Source organism: Muntiacus reevesi, chromosome X, assembly GCF_963930625.1.
Source record: "Muntiacus reevesi chromosome X, mMunRee1.1, whole genome shotgun sequence".
Classification (NCBI taxonomy): Eukaryota; Metazoa; Chordata; class Mammalia; order Artiodactyla; family Cervidae; genus Muntiacus; species Muntiacus reevesi.
In genome coordinates this window covers 19,839,945-19,857,253 of record NC_089271.1, presented here as the reverse complement: position 1 = coordinate 19,857,253, position 17,309 = coordinate 19,839,945, and the positions used below count along the sequence as shown (strand labels likewise).

Sequence of the window (17,309 nt, the reverse complement as noted above, 5' to 3'; positions counted from 1 at the left end):
ATAAGCTTTTGACTTTCAACTTTACAGTAAGGCTAGATCTTTTCCCATCCTCCAGGTCAATTTTATAATGAAGAAGTGGTGAATGTAATAGGCTGTGTATCATTTACCACAGTGGTAAATGAAGTCATTACTACTGTTCAACAAAGGCCCTAAGGCCATCCTATTATAAAGAGATAAATGGCACAGACTGATAGGACGGAACCAAAAAAAGACCAAGGAGACACCTTTGTTCTGTGAGATCAGAAGTGAGCAAGAGAGGACCTGGCTGAAATAAAACGACAGACACAAGAAATTTCTCATTTGCAATTTTAATGAAGCGTTGCTATTCATTTTTAAAGTCTTTCCTCATAAGCACCAAATTTTAATATCTATATCAATTTGGGGGGGAAAGAAACTCCATGAAGAACTCCCCTCCAGAAGAAAACAATGATGTGCACTCCTCCAAACGACCAAATTCAAAGTCTACCAAAATGAAAACAAAACAAAACAAAACAAAAAAAAAGCCCACACAGAAAAACAGAAACAAAAACAAAAATCACATTCTAGGGGTTCAGTGCATTTAGCAGCCTTCACTGTGCTGTCTAATCATCCTGGTTCATCAAAATATACATTTTTTCCGTTTGATTTTTTAAATTAAAAAAATAATTAAAAAGAGGAAACGTGAAGGAATTCACAATCAATTGCCTGACTTGTTTCAATTTCACACACAGCATAGAAAGGTCAGGAAGGCTATTTGCAGCACACGTGACTCGGGGACACTGACTTTCAAGGTTTAGCTTTCTTCCAAACAGTGTAAAATACCCACCTGGAGAGGGAGTCAAGGAATAAGAGTAGGTAATTGAAGGCATCACTTAAAATTTGTTTTCTGGCCTATAGATTGGAAGATGGATGCGCACGTCACAGCTTACAGCACTGTGGTAATGAGAGCGAAGGCCTCTGAGACAAGGTCACTTCACAGCCTGGATGCCCACCATCTGTGACGTTAGGGCGAGGCTAGGGGGGAGCTTAGCAGAGAAAAGGTTAAAGGGACACAAATATTCTCTCAGGGAACACTTGTGCTTCCAAAGACTCTAAAATGTTTTGGGGAATCAATATGAGAAGGAAGGGTGGGAAGGAGAGAGAAAGATCAGAGGGAGTTGCTGGGGGGAGGGGGTGGCGGAGGTGGGAGGAGGGGGACCAAGGAAGAGAAGGAAAAACTGGTGAAGGATGAGGGACCAGAGAGGAGCCAGAGGGTGGAAACCTTTCCTCCAGATGTCATAAACTGCTTTCAAAAGTCTTTGAGCATGTAGACAAAGATCTGACTGTCATGGAATGCTCTGGAGAGCAACCCTGATGAAGGGGCCAGGCAGCGAGAGGAAGCTTTGGACTGCAGAACACTGTCCGGTTTTGAGGAGGAAGAAATGCACTGTGAAAGTCCAATGAGAATGCTCTCCTTTGCCTCTTCTCGGGGTTCTTCTTTCTCTGAGCCAACTTTAAAGTGGAACTAAATGGAGAACACCAACAGTGACTTTGGGATGCCTGGCATTATTTTTAGCTCTATCTCTACTGCAAAGCGGCATCAAGCCAAGTGTAGAAATGAATATTAAAGTAGAATAATATAAGTGTAAAAGGACAATGAGCTTCTTCAGCCAGCCTGCTCCAGCTAGGGTGGCTTTCTGAAGCTCTCAAGTGCACACCAATCCCCTGGCGGGCTGGTTGAGACAAGTCACGTGGCCCCAGCCTCGTGTTTCTGATTGGACAGCAGGCCGGGGTGGGGCTTAGGAACGTGCCTGTTTAACTAGCTCCCAGGTGATGTCACAGGTCTGGTGGTCCTGTGAGAACAGTGGTGCCATATCATCCAAACCACCTGTGGCAGTCAGGCCACACCCCAGCACCTGAGGTTGGAACCCAGGAATCTGTATTGTTTTCAAGCTCCCAGGGGATTACAACGTATAGCCAAGTTTGAAAACCAGGGCCTTCTGTATACTACAGAACTAATTCTGTTTCTTGAAACTGGTAAATGGGCATGGTATTTACATGGGGGTTCTGACTGGGCAACACAATGATGTGGTCAAAGGATATAATTCCAAGTACGAAGGGACACAGACGATCTCCTTCGAGAATTCCACAGGACAATACAGGCGCCCCAGCTGTTCTTCATAGAGGGACAGGGCTTCTGTCAAATTGACACAGTTCCCCTAAATCAAAGAGAGAAAAGCAAACAACAGGAATCTTAAGTCCTAGGAGGGTCCCACTCATTGGAAGGTCTCTAATAAATGAGAACAATTCTAGCTTTAGATGAAAGTTCATCTCTGAAAATGAGATAAGGTTTCTGTACTTTCACAAATTGCATTGCATTCTATTTATAGATCCATTAGCTCATTATCCTTCTACTTCATTTACCAAGCCATTTCAAATTATTCGAGGATGAAGCAACAGAAAACAGTGAGACCAATTTCTCATTAGTGACACAGTCATTGTATCAACACCATGCAATTAGCGAAGATTCATACACATAACCCATTCAAAATTAGTTTTCCCTAAAGTCACTGCAGTATTGAGGATGAAGTATCAGAAACATAATGCTCTTGATTTCCAGAATGGCTTAAAGTACAACCCTCTTAAGAGTCTAAGATGTTGACACAGAACTATTTCACATCCTTGTGCTTTCTCCAACAAAAAGTCAATTCCATATATATACACTAAAGGTATTCCCTAGTTTACTCTTTATCAAACATTTTGTCTTGACTTCATTATTCTAATTTTTCTCTGTTTATTGCCATTTCTTTTTTGTCTCCCCAGCTGGTAGGAGTGGTCAATGAAATATAGTATAAATCTGCTGGAAAAGATTTTTTTTGAAATGTATTCTTTTTCTTAATTATTGAAGTATAGTTGGTTTACAACATTGTGTTAGTTTCAGCGCACACCAAAGTGATTCAGCTACATAGATATACACCTACATATACACATCTTTTCAGATTATTTTCCATTGTAGGTTATTAAAAGATATTGAATATAGTTCCTTCTGCTATATAGGAGGTCCTTGTTGTTTATCTATTTTATGTACAGTAGTTTGTATCTATTAATCCCGACCTTCTCATTTCTCCCTCTGGTCCCCTTTCACCTTTGGTAGCTATACATTTGTTTTCTATGTCTGTGAGTCTGTTTCTTACAGATTCATTTGTACTATTTTTTAGATTCCACATATAAGTGATATTTGACTGTAGACAAATCAAGGATAAACACAGTGACCTTGCTCCTTCAACTTTCTTCCAGCCTGTGACTTAGATGTGATATGTGGAGCTGCAGCAGCCACTCTATGACTATTAAAAACAATGGTGAAGAGAATCAGAAGTGCTGGTAGCCAAGACCCAGGAGAGCTGGTGAATGGATACAGAATCTGCCTAATTCTAGAGCTGCAATTCTCAATTTTTAATGTGTATATGAATCATATGGGGTCTTGTTATATTATAGATTTTCATTAGGTAGGTCTGGGGTAGGGTTTATCATTTGAGCACAATTTTCCCCCAATTTTCTCATAATGGATTTAGAAAACAAGATGAGCATTTAATATCAACTATTTCCTTTTAACCTCTGAAGTTCTAAACATTTGGAACAACTAGAGTATACGCGCTGATAACATTTCTTCGTAAGAACTTCTTTATCAATTTGCCTCGAAACAGCCAAGATGAAAATTATTCACAAATAAAGCATCCTGTGATACAAGCATTCCTAAGGATGGCATTTCAAAATCAAAAAAACCAGCCAGCTACGGGGAAGTGGGTAGACAGGACTATTCTGAGAGCTGGCCTGGGCAGCTTTAACTGAGCACATTCGATCAGCATGTCGTCACACTTCAGGGCCAACCTGTTTAGTAACCCATCATCTAGGGTCCTGCAGTGGGAATTGGCCCAAGTGCCTTTGACCAGCATATAATTTGGTTTCAACAGTAAGTTCACCATGAGAGTATATAAACACCACATGTGTAATTTAAGATTCACAAATAGAAAACACTCCCAGTTGTTTTTAGAACACCTCACTACTACGGAAGCTATAGAATGGAAGTGCCACCAAGGTTCACAGTTCAAGCTTTTCCTTGCCATCTTAAAAATGACACCATACTCTCTCTTTATAGACGGAATACAGGAAGACCTCCTTACAAAGACTGTAGTAAGTAAACAGAACAGTTTCAATTTATTCTTCCCCCAAATTGTCAAAAAGCAGTTTAAAAAAGAAAAATCCCCACAAATAGATGCCTACCCCAAAAAAGTACCATGATACATTTCACCTTTCTGTGTATTTAAACTACACTGTTCTTTTCTTAGGACATATAGGAGATACATAACAACAATCCAATAGCAAAAAATTCAGCACCTATTAAGGAGGAGAGGAAGAGAATAACGTGGCAAGGCTGGGGCACACCTGGGAGGTGAACCACAATACAGCGTCTTCCATCCTACAAGGCTCTTGTTGCCCCATGTTAGCTCCGGGTGACACCTGCTTTTTTACCTTATAGGTTTTAATATTGTTTGTATCTTTTTTTTTTCCAGAAAAGTCCTTTATTCCTATTAGGAATACTTTGGGATGCAGAAATACTTGGGGATATGTGGAAGTATAGAACATAAAAGGGAACAAAACCAGTAACACTGAAACAATGCCTTCCCACTCTCCTACTTCCCAACACACTGGAAGCCAGAGTGATCAGAACAATGGCTGCGGGTGGGGTGAGGCGTCTACATTGAGGGCGAGTTGTTTTCACAGCTCTGCAGCCTCTTGGTGCCGTGCAAGAACTTGCAGGGCAGAATCCGGACAACATCATTCTGTTTATAGCTTTCTATGCAGACTGCACAATGATTGAAGTCTGGGTCTGTTTCCTTATCACCCTTTTTCACTGTTCTTGTTGTCAATTTGCTGATGGCTTTCTTGGCTGCATCTCCAAGAGGATGTTTCTGCTGCTGCTGCTAAGTCGCTTCAGTCATGTCGGACTCTGTGCGACCCCATAGACAGCAGCCCACCAGGCTCCCCGTCCCTGGGATTCTCCAGGCAAGAACACTGGAGTAGGTTGCCATTTCCTTCTCCATGTTTGTATCTTTCAAAGAGTTTATGTCATATCTGTAATATAAAAAAGTCTGGAAGACTATTTACTTAATGACACCATTTTTATCTCTTCTAAAACAAGCAAAAATAACGTGATGATTTAGGAAATCACACATATGTGAAATACCTCAAAAACAGAGGGGAAAAAAACTCTGAGTTGCTTCCAGAAGGCGGGAGGGGTTGATGGAGAAATGTAGATGTGTCAAGTGTACTGGTAACATCCAGGTCTGTGGGAGGTGGGGGGAGGGGGGCTCATATCTTTGTATCGTAACTAACATGAATGTCACACACACATTTGTACTTCCAAATAACTAAAGTTTTTTTAATGGGGAGTGGAGGGGCGAAAGTCAAGTCCCAGGATCTGCCTCTTAGTTCCACAAAAGCAACTCTCTGCCCCCTGGCCCACCAGACGTGGCTCCATGGATCAGCACATTCCAAGAGGACTTCCCCAGCTTTGTGGCCCACAGACAAGGCTGTCTTCAAGAAGCCACAGTGAAATTAGTGACATCATAAAATCTCCATGGTGATGCAAGCAATTTTAGGCAGGGACGTTTAGTTTTTGCCAGTTACCAAGTTAACAAGCCAAACACCATTTTTGTCCCATCCTTAACCCTTCCTCTGTTTCTAAGCTACAGGCTAAGGGAAGGGAGATGTGAGTGTATTAAGGGCATTTCCTGAGCATACCACGTGCTACATGAGGAAGTGTTCCACCGTGGCAATACCATCGGTGCGTCCTTAGTCAGAGCATGCTGTGGCTCTTGACCCGACTATTGCTTCTTCACAGGTCTATGCCCCTGTGGTCCATATGACATGTTGAACTACCCGACATACTATGGGATTCCCAGGTATCATAAAATGAGATCGCCTTGAGTTTCCAACTGCAGTGAATGCAGGGGTGGGAAGCACGTCCTAACACATCTTTTGGATAACTCTTAGAAACCAGCACAGCCTTGAGTATTTAAGGTGGTTTTTAGTAAAAGTTGGTTGGCAAAGACCAGGTGATCAAAGCCTGGGTCTTTAGTGTTAACAAATGTGTGGTGACGATTTGTCAAGCAAGTGCTTCTATTAGTTGTCCACACTGAGAAAGCAGTCTACCAGGCAAATATTTATAACAAGACACCAGTCACACTTTCTTCCTAAGAGCACCTGTTGTCTACTGCAAACTGACTGGTTTGCATTAGATCCAAATTGTTCTCAGTCTCTTTTGATTAAAGATGCCAGAGCCTCCCCTTCTTTCCCATCTTAAGCCCCAAGGGATTTCTATTTGCAGAAACATAAAAAGAATCCAGTTCTATCAATATATGCTCTGCTTGAGAAATATTCACTTATGAAAACCCAACTCATTGAATTTGGGTTGCTTTTACAGGAATTAGGCCACTTGGTTTGAGCAGGTTTCATTGTAGAGCTCCTGTAAAGCAGGGGTGAGCAAATTTCTGCAAAGGGCCAGAGAGAAAATATTTTAGGCTTTGCAGATCATATAGTCTTCACCACAACTGCTCCGAGTTGTTGCTGCAGTGCAAAAGCAGCCTCAGACACTGTGTAATGAATGGGCGTGGCTGTGTGTCAAGAAAACTGCAAGAAACAAGCAAGGGCTGAGAAACAGCCCGTGGTTTATGGACCCCTGGCTTTTAAAAAGTCAATATTAGAATTTGTTTTTAAAAATCATTCCTAAGCATCAGGGGTTAAAAAAAATTAAAAGTCCACTTGTAGACAGTTGTCTGTTCCCCTTGAAGCTTGCCAACACTTTCAGCAAGTATGAGATGATCAAGGATTAACTGCCACCTGTAGGGGTGTTCTGTGCAAGGGGAAGAGGAAGAAAACAGGATCGGCTGGAAACAAAATCAAGGAGTTGTCGATTTGTTTTCAGCATTATGAATCTCAGACCTCATAAACTCCCCAGAGCTTACTTTAAAAAAGCCTCCTCAGAAGAATAAAATCAGAAATTTTCCCATCGTTCTTGATATTTTTTTAAATATACTTGGGCTTCCCTGGTGGCTCAGATGGTAAAGAATCTGCCTGCAATGCAGGAGACCCAGGTTCAATCCCTGGGTGGGGAAGATAAAAAATAAATTCCACTAAATATACTAGTGCTTAAAAAAAAAAAAAGTTGGGGGGGGGGGGAGGTAGAGTTCTCCTGAAAATGCTTAAGAACTAATTACAGGGACCAGACTACAATACTGTTTATCTTCTGCTTATGAATCAAGGGCTTTTTCAACCAAGTAAAAAGACTGATCATCAACTAGCTTGCTTTTGCTGTCATTTCCAAAATGTTAAAGACTTAAGTAGGATATATATATGTATTTTTATGTATCAGGAAATACTGACTTCAAACCTTCTTTTAAAATTAAGAATCCCCTAGAAAATGAGGAAAATACAATTTGCTTCCATCTGGTGGCAGCAGTTCATACTGCAGCCAGAGCAGTTTATGAAATTATATTGATGACTTTTCCTAGAGGATGAGGTGCAAAGGCAAAACAAAACAAGAAAAGAAAATCACGGTCTGTGTCTCCCTCTGGTGGCAGCAGCTGATACTGCAGCTAGTGCAGTTTAGGATGGTTTTTTCCCACTAAAAGACTCTCCAGAAAATGGAGGCGGGGGAGGGGAGATACATATATATCACGGTCTGTGTCTCTCTCTGGTGGCAAAAGCTCATACTGCAGCCAATGCAGTTTATGATGGTTTTTCTACTAAACACTCTCAGGAGGGTGAAGAGGGGGAAGGGGGTGGAAATCACGGTCTGTGTCTTCATCTGGTGGCAGCAGCTCATACTACAGCCAAAGCCCAAATTTAATAAATCGGAAGGTTATGGTAACAGGACAGAACAGAACAAGGCGCACGCCTGCTTAGTTGCTCGGTCATGTCTGACTCTGCGACCCAATGGACTGTCGCCCACCAGGGTCCTCTGTCCATGGGATTCTCCAGGCAAGAATACTGGAGTGGGTTGCCATTTCCTCCTCCAGAGGATATTCCCGACCCAGGGATGGAACCCATGTCTCCTGCATTGCAGGTGGATTCTTTACCACTGCGCCATGAGGGAAACTCGCAACAGGACAGGACAGAACTCATTAATTCCCTAAAAGGGACAGGTCAGCTATTTACAAACTTACTGCTTGAGAACACAGACAGACATAAATATAAAAAATTTTTTCAGTACAACAGTTTCATTTATCCACTTCTATATTACATCTTCAACTACCTACTTCCACATTGAGAATGCTGAGGATAAAATTAAAATATTGTATAAATGCTCAATGGCTTTATGCCACATTGCAAATACAACTAAGAAAAGCAATACTAATGCCATCACTACCAATATGATTACTGAAAATATGTAAGATTTTTGCACATACTTGTCCCAGTCTCTCCCACTCACCGTTGTTTCCAGTAGTTGTACTGTTCCAGCATTGGAAGAGCATATTGTCGTACTATACCCAGTCCCTTTAAACCTTTATTTAGTCTTCATTTTACAAGTAACTAAATAGTTAGTGCTATCTTTAGTCTTTATGTCAATGTCTAAGTATCTTGGTGTGTGAAGCACAAAATGCAAAATTTTTATTGAGAATTTTTTTGGGGGAAAAAACAGTTTAAAGTCTATACCTGTGTAAAATATTTCCCATCCTGTTTCAGTACTTTCATTGAGAGGTCAAGAATCAGTCTGAGAAACTCCCATGTGGAATCTGGATGTTAAAAAAAATTAAGTTTTATAAATATCAGTTTGCATGCATGAGAAACAACATCTAAAGTCAAACATTCACATTAATATTCAATGATTCAAAAAAAAAAACAAAAAGAAAAACAGAAATAGCCATGAGACCCAATATTCAAGGGCCTGTGAACAAGAACATATTGTCATATATTTTGTGTCTTAGACACATGTGCACATACACCTATATACAAACAAAATCAAAAGCATATGCGGATGTACATAACATTGCTCTCACCATACCCATAAAGGTTTGACAAAAAGCAGTGGCTGAAATCTGAAAAGAGAACACCTTTAAGCAAGGGGAAAAGCAGGAGAGAAACTCCAAGAGTGAGGGTGGGAACCTGAGTCTGGAAATTCAGCAGGAAGACAAGGTAACGGGAAAAACATGAACACTGAAATCCTAAGCGAGCAGTGATTTTGACTGCATGGCATGAAAAGGGGCCTTGTCTCTGGTATTGCTCAGAAAGGTCACCAAACTGTCCCAGTACAGGTTAAAAAAATCCCAGTATGTAAATTATAAACAAGCCGATATCTCAATGGTATGATTATGAGTCATTTTATTTCTATACTTGTTTCAAACAACTGTGCTAATTTTGCTCGTTTAGTGGCAAAACAGGATCTGACCAAAGCCAAATCTAGCCATCTTCCCACCACTGGCCTGTTTACTACCTTTAATAAATGAAGGAACTTCACTAGGCAATGTCTTAACATCTTTTCATTCTCACATGGTATTAAGAAAAACATTTCCGTATTTCTGTGAACATTATCTTGGTTGGGGCAGCCTGGCTGGGAGAGGGGTTTGGGGAATAATGGATATGTGTATATGTCTGCCTGGGTCCCTTCACTGTTGACCTGAAACTGTCACAATATTGTTAATTGGCTATATTCCAATACAAAATAAAAAGTTTAAAACAGAGTCTACCTTCTTCTGGAGATGTGGAGATTGGAACAGCTGTCAAATCATTAATCACATAATCAAACTCTCTCCCTTCTTTGGCGTACCTCTTCAGTACTGGAATACAGTCTTCTATAAGAACCTTCCAGAGAGAACAAGCATAGATGCAGGTGAGACAACATACGTGAAAGTGGTTAAACACTTGTAAAAGGAAGGGGGAAATGCACACAGGGGCTGCAGCACCTGCCGGAGGAACAACCCATACCTGCCAGGAGCTAAAAGTTCAGGGCTTACCAGATGCTTTACATGCCTTTCAATTAAGTGGAACAACTCCTCTTAGGAATTACTATCATCGCCATTTTACAAATAAAGAAAACAAACAAGAGAGGTCACCAAGTCTGCTCTTGCATGCGTGCTGTTGTGTCTGCCGCTTTGCGACCCCGTGGACTGGGGTCTGCCAGGCTCCACCGTCCATGGGGATTCTCCAGCAAGAAGACTGGAGCAGGTTGCCATGTCCTCCTCCAGGGGATCTTCTCCTGCATCACAGGCAGATTCTTTACCACTGATCCATCAGGAAAGTCCTCTCCTTGGTTGGCCCTTGCAAGAAACCTTGCTTTGCTCCAAACTCTGAGTTTGTTTGCCCTCCCTGTGCACCAGGCACACGGACTGGGTTTCACCACATCTGCTGAGCCACCCAAGGGCCGGTGCCCGTGGCAGGTCGGTCCTGGCCAAGAGCAGCCCTTTTCCTTGAGTCTCCAACCATCCCCAGAGTTCATTCCACTCAAGAGAACTAGGAGGGACAGGTGATACCTGCCCTTTTGGAACGAGGTTTTTTGGAAACAAATGTGACCTACAGCCCACCCACCTCAGGTATGGGTTTGGGGTCTCTCCCCCACATACATAAGCTAGGAATTCTACCTGCTCCCTCTGAGTTCACCCCCTTTCGGAAAGCGAGCCACTCTGGGCACACTGTGAGTCACCCTAATTCTCTCTTGGGACCCAGACTGATCTGTTCGGGGGCCTCCATGTGGGAATGGGAGTGCAATTTTGAACTATATACTTCACCTGATCTCGTCTCTGCGACCATATTTGTATTTTTATGTCTTTGTGTATTAGTACTCGCATTGGCCTGTTGAGACATCGCTAGTAATGGAGCTTATGCTGACACCAGGGTATTCTTCCCAACTTCACTGGCTTCATTTACAGCAAGGGATTTTGCCTTTAGGAGTGCAGCTTGGTCACTTGCCTTCATCTCTAATGGGGAACTGACTGGGTATCTCCTCTCTAGGGCAAGGGAGCGGCGACCTTGAGAGACCATTCTGCATTGCACTGGTGTGCCCTTTGCTTGGTATTTGACTGGGTGATGACAATTCCGTTCCATCTTGTAGTCCACTACAAAACAGGGAGATCAGCTTTGCTCCCATGAATGAAAGAAAAAATTTCACTGTATTGCTTGGCCCCAGTACCCCTCGAACACCCTCCAAATTAGAACATCCTTCACCTAGAACTGTTTTGTAAAAGGGAAGGGAAATGGGATAGAGTTCCTTATGCATAGGCTTTTATACTATTGTATCTTAGGGAGCCTTTTGGAATTGGTTTGGCTTTTATTTGGTGTGTGTGCCCAAGTGTCTGGGTACATGAGTCCTAATACTGTTCCCCCTTCCAGTTTTGATCCTCATTAAGGAGGTCTTGGGAACTTGAATGCTGATTCAAGTTCTTTTGTAAGAGAAGCAAGTGAATATGAGTGAGTGACAGGTATGTAGAAACTGAAGGAAATCTCACCCTGAAAACAGCCAAGATGGGGCTCTTTTGACATTTTGAAACTGGTTTTTGTGTGTGCCATCAGTATTAAGCTAGCTTTCTAGGAGAAACATGCAGATCTTTGTGCCTTCAAGATGAAAATGATCTACCTGGACTCGCAGAAACTTTAATCATCTGTAATCCTGGGGTGGGGTGGGGGGTGCTTTTTAAACTCAAACAGGTAAAGTTTTAGATCTGTGTCTGTACAGACATATGCATGTTTATGCATACATTATAAATACGATGTGCCTCCATCTCCAAATTGCATTGCTAAGCTTGGTTTGTGGATGAGCTCTGTTTAACTTAAAAGAACTTAAGTGCTTATGTAAATTCTCAGAAATGTAAAAAACTAGTCAGAATGAATTTCAGGTTCATATGATCTAGGAAATATTCACTATTAAACTGATATTTGGTATTAAATCAAGCTTTTAAATGTGCTGGTTTAATACAGACGTGTTTCTAGAGTCATCAGTATTAAGTATATTACTTTTATTGCATCTAAGAAAGTCAATAAAGCTCATATTGTTATAAAATTTGTCAACAAGAAAAACTATGATGAAACATTTGAGTAAATTAAATGTAAGAGCTTCCCTGGTGGCTCAGACGGTGAAGAATCCACCTGCAAGGCAGGAGACCCAGGTTCAATCGCTGGGTCAGGAAGACTCCCTGGAGGAGGGCTTGGCAACCCACTCCAGTATTCTTGCCTGGAGAATTCCATGGACAGAGGAGCCTGGTGGGCTATAGTCCATGGGGTCACAAAGAGTCAGACACGACTAAGCAACTAACACTTTCACTTTCAAGAGGATTTCTAGGTAAAACATTTTTTCAAATGTTTAAAAAAAGAGAAATATTTCAACACACAAGTAAAGCTTTTACTGTTTGCAGTAAAAGCATGTATGAAGAATGGAAATCCATTTTGTTAAATGGAAAAAAAGGTAATTCTGTCCTAGAGTTGGTTGTTTCTGAATGGTAAAGAAACTCAGGGACAAAATAATATAGGTATAGAAAGTTTTAGCAAGTTTGTGAAAAAGGAATACTTAGAAAAGTTCATGTATGTGCCTGGTCAGTATGGGCTATGATTAGACTGAATTTAAGTAAATAAATTTTATTATCAAGAACAGACTGATAATGCAAGACTGGAATTTGGATTTTTGGTTTCCTCTCTCTGCTTTCCCAGCAGAAAATAAAGTTTCCTTAGAGTGCTAAGCTGCTTTTGCCTTTTTGAGAGGTCTAATTTTAACTTCATGTATTTATTTACCTTTGAGATCTTTGTCACTTTGGGTGAATGGTTATTGTTTCACAGTGACTTATCATCTTCTTTGACTTTTTAGTATTTCTGACAAGTGCCCCAAATATCAAATTTGATCTGAAGTTCTTTTTGTCCTCCAGCTAATTTTGGGGTGCTTCAGAGGAACCCTTGAGGCATCTCCGAGATTAAATTAACTAGGACAATTCAGTATGTTAAATTACGTGGGAAACATTGCCAGATGAGAGATAAGCCTCCTTAGGTTATATTGTGTGGGCGAATGTTTTTACATTCTTAAAATTATATGGAATACAACATTGTGAATCAACTATACTCCACTAATAATTTAAAGAAAATTATATAGGGACTTCCCGAGCAGTCCAGTGGTTCAGTCCCCATGTTCCCACTCTATGGGGCATGCATTTGATCCCTGGTCGGGGAACTAAGATCTCCACATGCCACAGGGTGTGGCCAAATAATTAATAATAAAATAACATGGAATTTCTAAAATTCTGGTGTGTCCTAACAAAATGGTACCCATAATTCTAGTTATTACAACCAAGTCTGTCAGTGACATTGAGATCAGTTGTTTCACTGTACCTTTTAAGTCTTGTCACTCAATTACTGTCTTACTGCTTTTGCAAAAGTGCTTCATCTTCAAGAAGATTCATAGGAAAGGCTTTTTGACATGCCCTAGTTTCTAATAGATTTCAAATCATACCCATGAACTGGGTAAGCAAGTAAAGAATCCTAAAAGGAAAACCTGGTGGCTTCATAAAAAATGTTAACCAAAAAAAAAAAAAAAAAAAAAAGAGTACTACAGACTTCCCTTAGTGGTACTGTAGATAAGAATCCGCCTGACAATGCAGGGGACATGGGTTCGATCCCTAGTTCGGGCAGATTCCACATGCTTCAGGTCAACTAAGCCCCGGTGCAGCACAACTACTAGCCCACACGCTGCAACTACAGACGCCTGCATGCCCTAGGGCCAGTGCTCCACAACAAGAGGAGCACCGAGTGAGAAGCCTGAGCGCCCCAGCTAGAGAGTGGCCCCTGCTCGCTGCAACTAGAGGAAGTTAGCGCACAGCCACCAGAGCCAGCACAACCAAGAATAAATGAGTCTCTTTAATGTTATTTTATTCAATATATATAATGCATTGTGTTGATAAGAGATTTAAGATTCATATCTTTACATTTAACTACATCTTTTGGGGACAAGATTTAGGGGACAAAAATTCCTTAAAACTGCTAGATTCACTGCTTGCAAATATATATATATATATATATATATATATATACAAAAAAAATCTTTTATTTTTCTTTCTGTACTAAAGTTATTCCATCATAAAAGGAATGGGGTGTGCACTGGAACATTTTCTAAAACCGGTTAACAGTAATTGTGTTTTCAAATGACAAACAGTTGCAAGGACCTGGTTTGTTTTCTTTTTTAATGCTTTTTCCAGAATGATTTTCTTTCAGTTTTATTGAGATATAATTGACATACAACATTATAGTCATTTAAGGTACAACCAAAAAACTGTCTTTTTTTTTTTTTGGTTGTATTTTAAGGGCTAAGGGGCTTGCCTACTTGCTGTCCCACAGACCAGGAACCCTCTCCCCTTTAGAGCTTCGGGAAAACTCTTAGCATCAGAAGAGTTTGTCAGACTCCCCTTGGTGGCTATTCCGTTCCCAAAATGGGGAGGGGGATGCACTGGGGCACTAAACTTCCTCAAGAGCCAACCTATTTAAAATATTTTTCCTTCTCTAAAAGGTCCCCCTGTCTATGTCACCATCTGCCTTTGGGACTCTGTCCTCAGAGCTTGGACTTGCAAGTCGATAAGTTTTTTTCTGGGGCCATTAGTAAATCTTCCCACTTACATCCATATCCTGCCTCCAATCACAACAGTCTATGACTCTACAGTACTGCAGGTTTAGATGTGCTGTTCTTGTATTTTTTTTCTTAACCCACATAATTAAGTTAACCTAAGGAGTCAGGGAGACATGAATCTGAAACATTCCTCTAAAGTTACCCTAGAATCCTGAATAAACTGCCCTTTGGACTCTTTAACTTACTGTCTTCATCTCCAAAACAGAAAGCAGCAACCACATAAGACTTTGAGGATTAAATTTTAAAACACTTAAGCAAAGGGTCTGGCTCACAAGGCAAATATTTGTAAACAAATGATAAAACTTGCAGATATTTTAGTCACTGTGAAAAGTCTGTCATGCTCTGAAGAACCTAAATCCTCCCTCTTCCTTTTCATGTGTACAGCATTCTATTTTAACTTTTGTGTGTACTAAAGCATGCTCACCCCCAAAAGGATCATTTCCATCCATTACCAGACAGCTGGTCCCCTTTACACATTTCAGCCTCTTCCACTCCTTGCCCTTCTGGGAAGTACTACTCTGTTCCCTGGATCTATGTATTATTTGGTTTGGTTTCTTCTTTTAATAAAAAAATTTTTATACTCTGCATGAGTGAAATCATACAGTACTTTTCTTTCTCCGGACTTTATGCTAAGTGAAAATAATACCATCAAGGTTCATCCAAGTTGTCACAGATATCAAGATTTCATTCTTTTATTTTTATGGTTGAGTAAGATTCCACTGTGTAATATACACCACATCTTCTTTATTCATTCATCTGTTAATGGACAGTTAGGTTGCTTCCATATCTTGGCTATTATAAATAATGTTGCAATAAATATGGAGGTGCACATATCTTTTCGAATTAGTGTTTCCCTTTCCTTCAAATAAACACCCAGGATTAGAACTGCTGCATCATCCCTCCCTTTTTAAACTTTACAATAGTGTAAGTGAAATATGCATCTTTCCCTTTTGCCCATAAAACTATCACAGCTGCATTTTAACACAGATATAATTTCTCTCTTGGCTTAAAAATATTGGTATGAGTGTACCATGAAATCAAATTGGACACACACATCTTAAAGAACATGGGTAGGAGTAAGTAATTTATGTAACAAATTAAAGCACTCATCTAAACTGTTTATAAAACTAGAGATACATATTCAAGATTCTAGTCAAATAAAAATATGCATTAGCTTAGCTATCTTGCTCTATCAAATAATGTGGGTATGGGCACTAATATTTGGATACCCAAAATACAATACAAAATGTATCCTACAAACTGCAATGATTGGTCAACTTACAAGCACAGTAGAATTTAGGAACTTGGTTTCCCTGGTGGCTCAGCTGGTAAAGAATCTGCCTGCAATGATGGAGACTTGGGTTCGATCCCTGGGTTCAAAAGATCCCCTGGAGAAAGGAAAGGCTACCCACTCCAGTATTCTGGCCTGGAGAATTCCATGGACTGTATAGTCCATGGGGTCACAAAGACTCAGACACAACTGAGTGACTTGCACTTTCACTTTCCTTAACAAGAAGTAAATATTCCTATGCCAAACATTTTAATCATCTACACTCTCTAATTAAATTAGTAAATCCCTTCTCGAGGACTGAGAAATGGACTCAGGCTAAAATAGACAAAAGGTAGTGGTTGCCAGGTCATAAAAAGGTACATGAGGACCTCCCTGGTGGTGCAGTGGGTAAGAATCTGCCCGTCAATGCAGGGGATACATGCTCGATCCCTGGTCCGGGAAGATTCCACATGCCATGGAGCAAATAAGCCTGTGCATAAGCCACAACTACTGAGCCCGTGCGCCTAGAACCTCTGCTCCACAAGAGAAGCCACCGCAATGGAAAACCCATGCTCCCCAACTACAGAGTAGCCCCTGCTCACTGCAGTGAGAGAAAGCCCACTCGAAGCGACAAAGACCCAGCATAGCCAAAAATAAGTAATGTGTAAAAGGTACATGACATCTTTTATACAAGAATGTATTCATGTTATTAAATTCAAAGCATCTGGAATTGGCAATTTCTTTTCTTTATTAGATATACACATTTTCCCTGGATATAAATATATATAGAACTCACATAAGAGAATAAAGGGCAGCAGAACAGACTATCTCAAAACAGCAAATGTAGAGAGGCTTTCTCTGACCTCCCCTTTATCTACCTAAAGACAGAGTCCGCAAAAGGAACTAAATTATCAAAGACCCCTCCCCGAGGGATTCAACCAGGGAAGATGGCCTCTTATCAGGGCAGAAGAGGCTGACACCACACCCAAACTTTTTCACAAAGTATCACACCTCTTTTTCTACTCTTCTAAGGGCCCTGTCCATTTTTCCTAAGTCATTTACTCTCACCTAAGACACCTTTGAACTATGGTGTTGGAGAAGACTCTTGAGAGCCCCTTGGACTGCAAGGAGATCCAACCAGTTCATCCTAAAGGAGATCAGTCCTGGGTGTTCATTGGAAGGACTGATGTTAAAGCTGAAACTCCAATACTTTGGCCACCTCATGCGAAGAGTTGCTTCATTGGAAAAGACCCTGATGCTGGGAGGGATTGGGGGCAGGAGGAGAAGGGGACGACAGAGGATAAGATGGCTGGATGGCATCACCGACTCGATGGGCATGTGTTTGAGTAAACTCCGGGAGTTGGTGATGGACAGGGAGACCTGGCGTGCTGCGATTCATGGGGTCCAAAGAGTCGGACATGACTGAGC

At 40.9% G+C, this 17,309-nt stretch overlaps 1 protein-coding gene across 2 annotated transcripts in view; it reads right to left on the bottom strand.

Annotated features, from left to right (window-relative positions):
* Positions 1-292: 292 nt before the first annotated feature.
* SMS (spermine synthase) overlaps positions 293-17,309 on the bottom strand; it is a 49,515-nt gene continuing 32,498 nt past the window's right edge. For both annotated transcript variants that reach the window (XM_065915880.1, XM_065915881.1), the window contains exons 8-11: positions 9,705-9,819; positions 8,674-8,753; positions 2,062-2,177; positions 293-805 (exon numbers count right to left, since the gene is read on the bottom strand). In XM_065915880.1, coding sequence (XP_065771952.1) covers positions 766-805; positions 2,062-2,177; positions 8,674-8,753; positions 9,705-9,819 — 351 coding nt within the window. In that variant the 3' untranslated portion in view covers positions 293-765. The remainder of the gene's footprint in view (positions 806-2,061; positions 2,178-8,673; positions 8,754-9,704; positions 9,820-17,309) is intronic.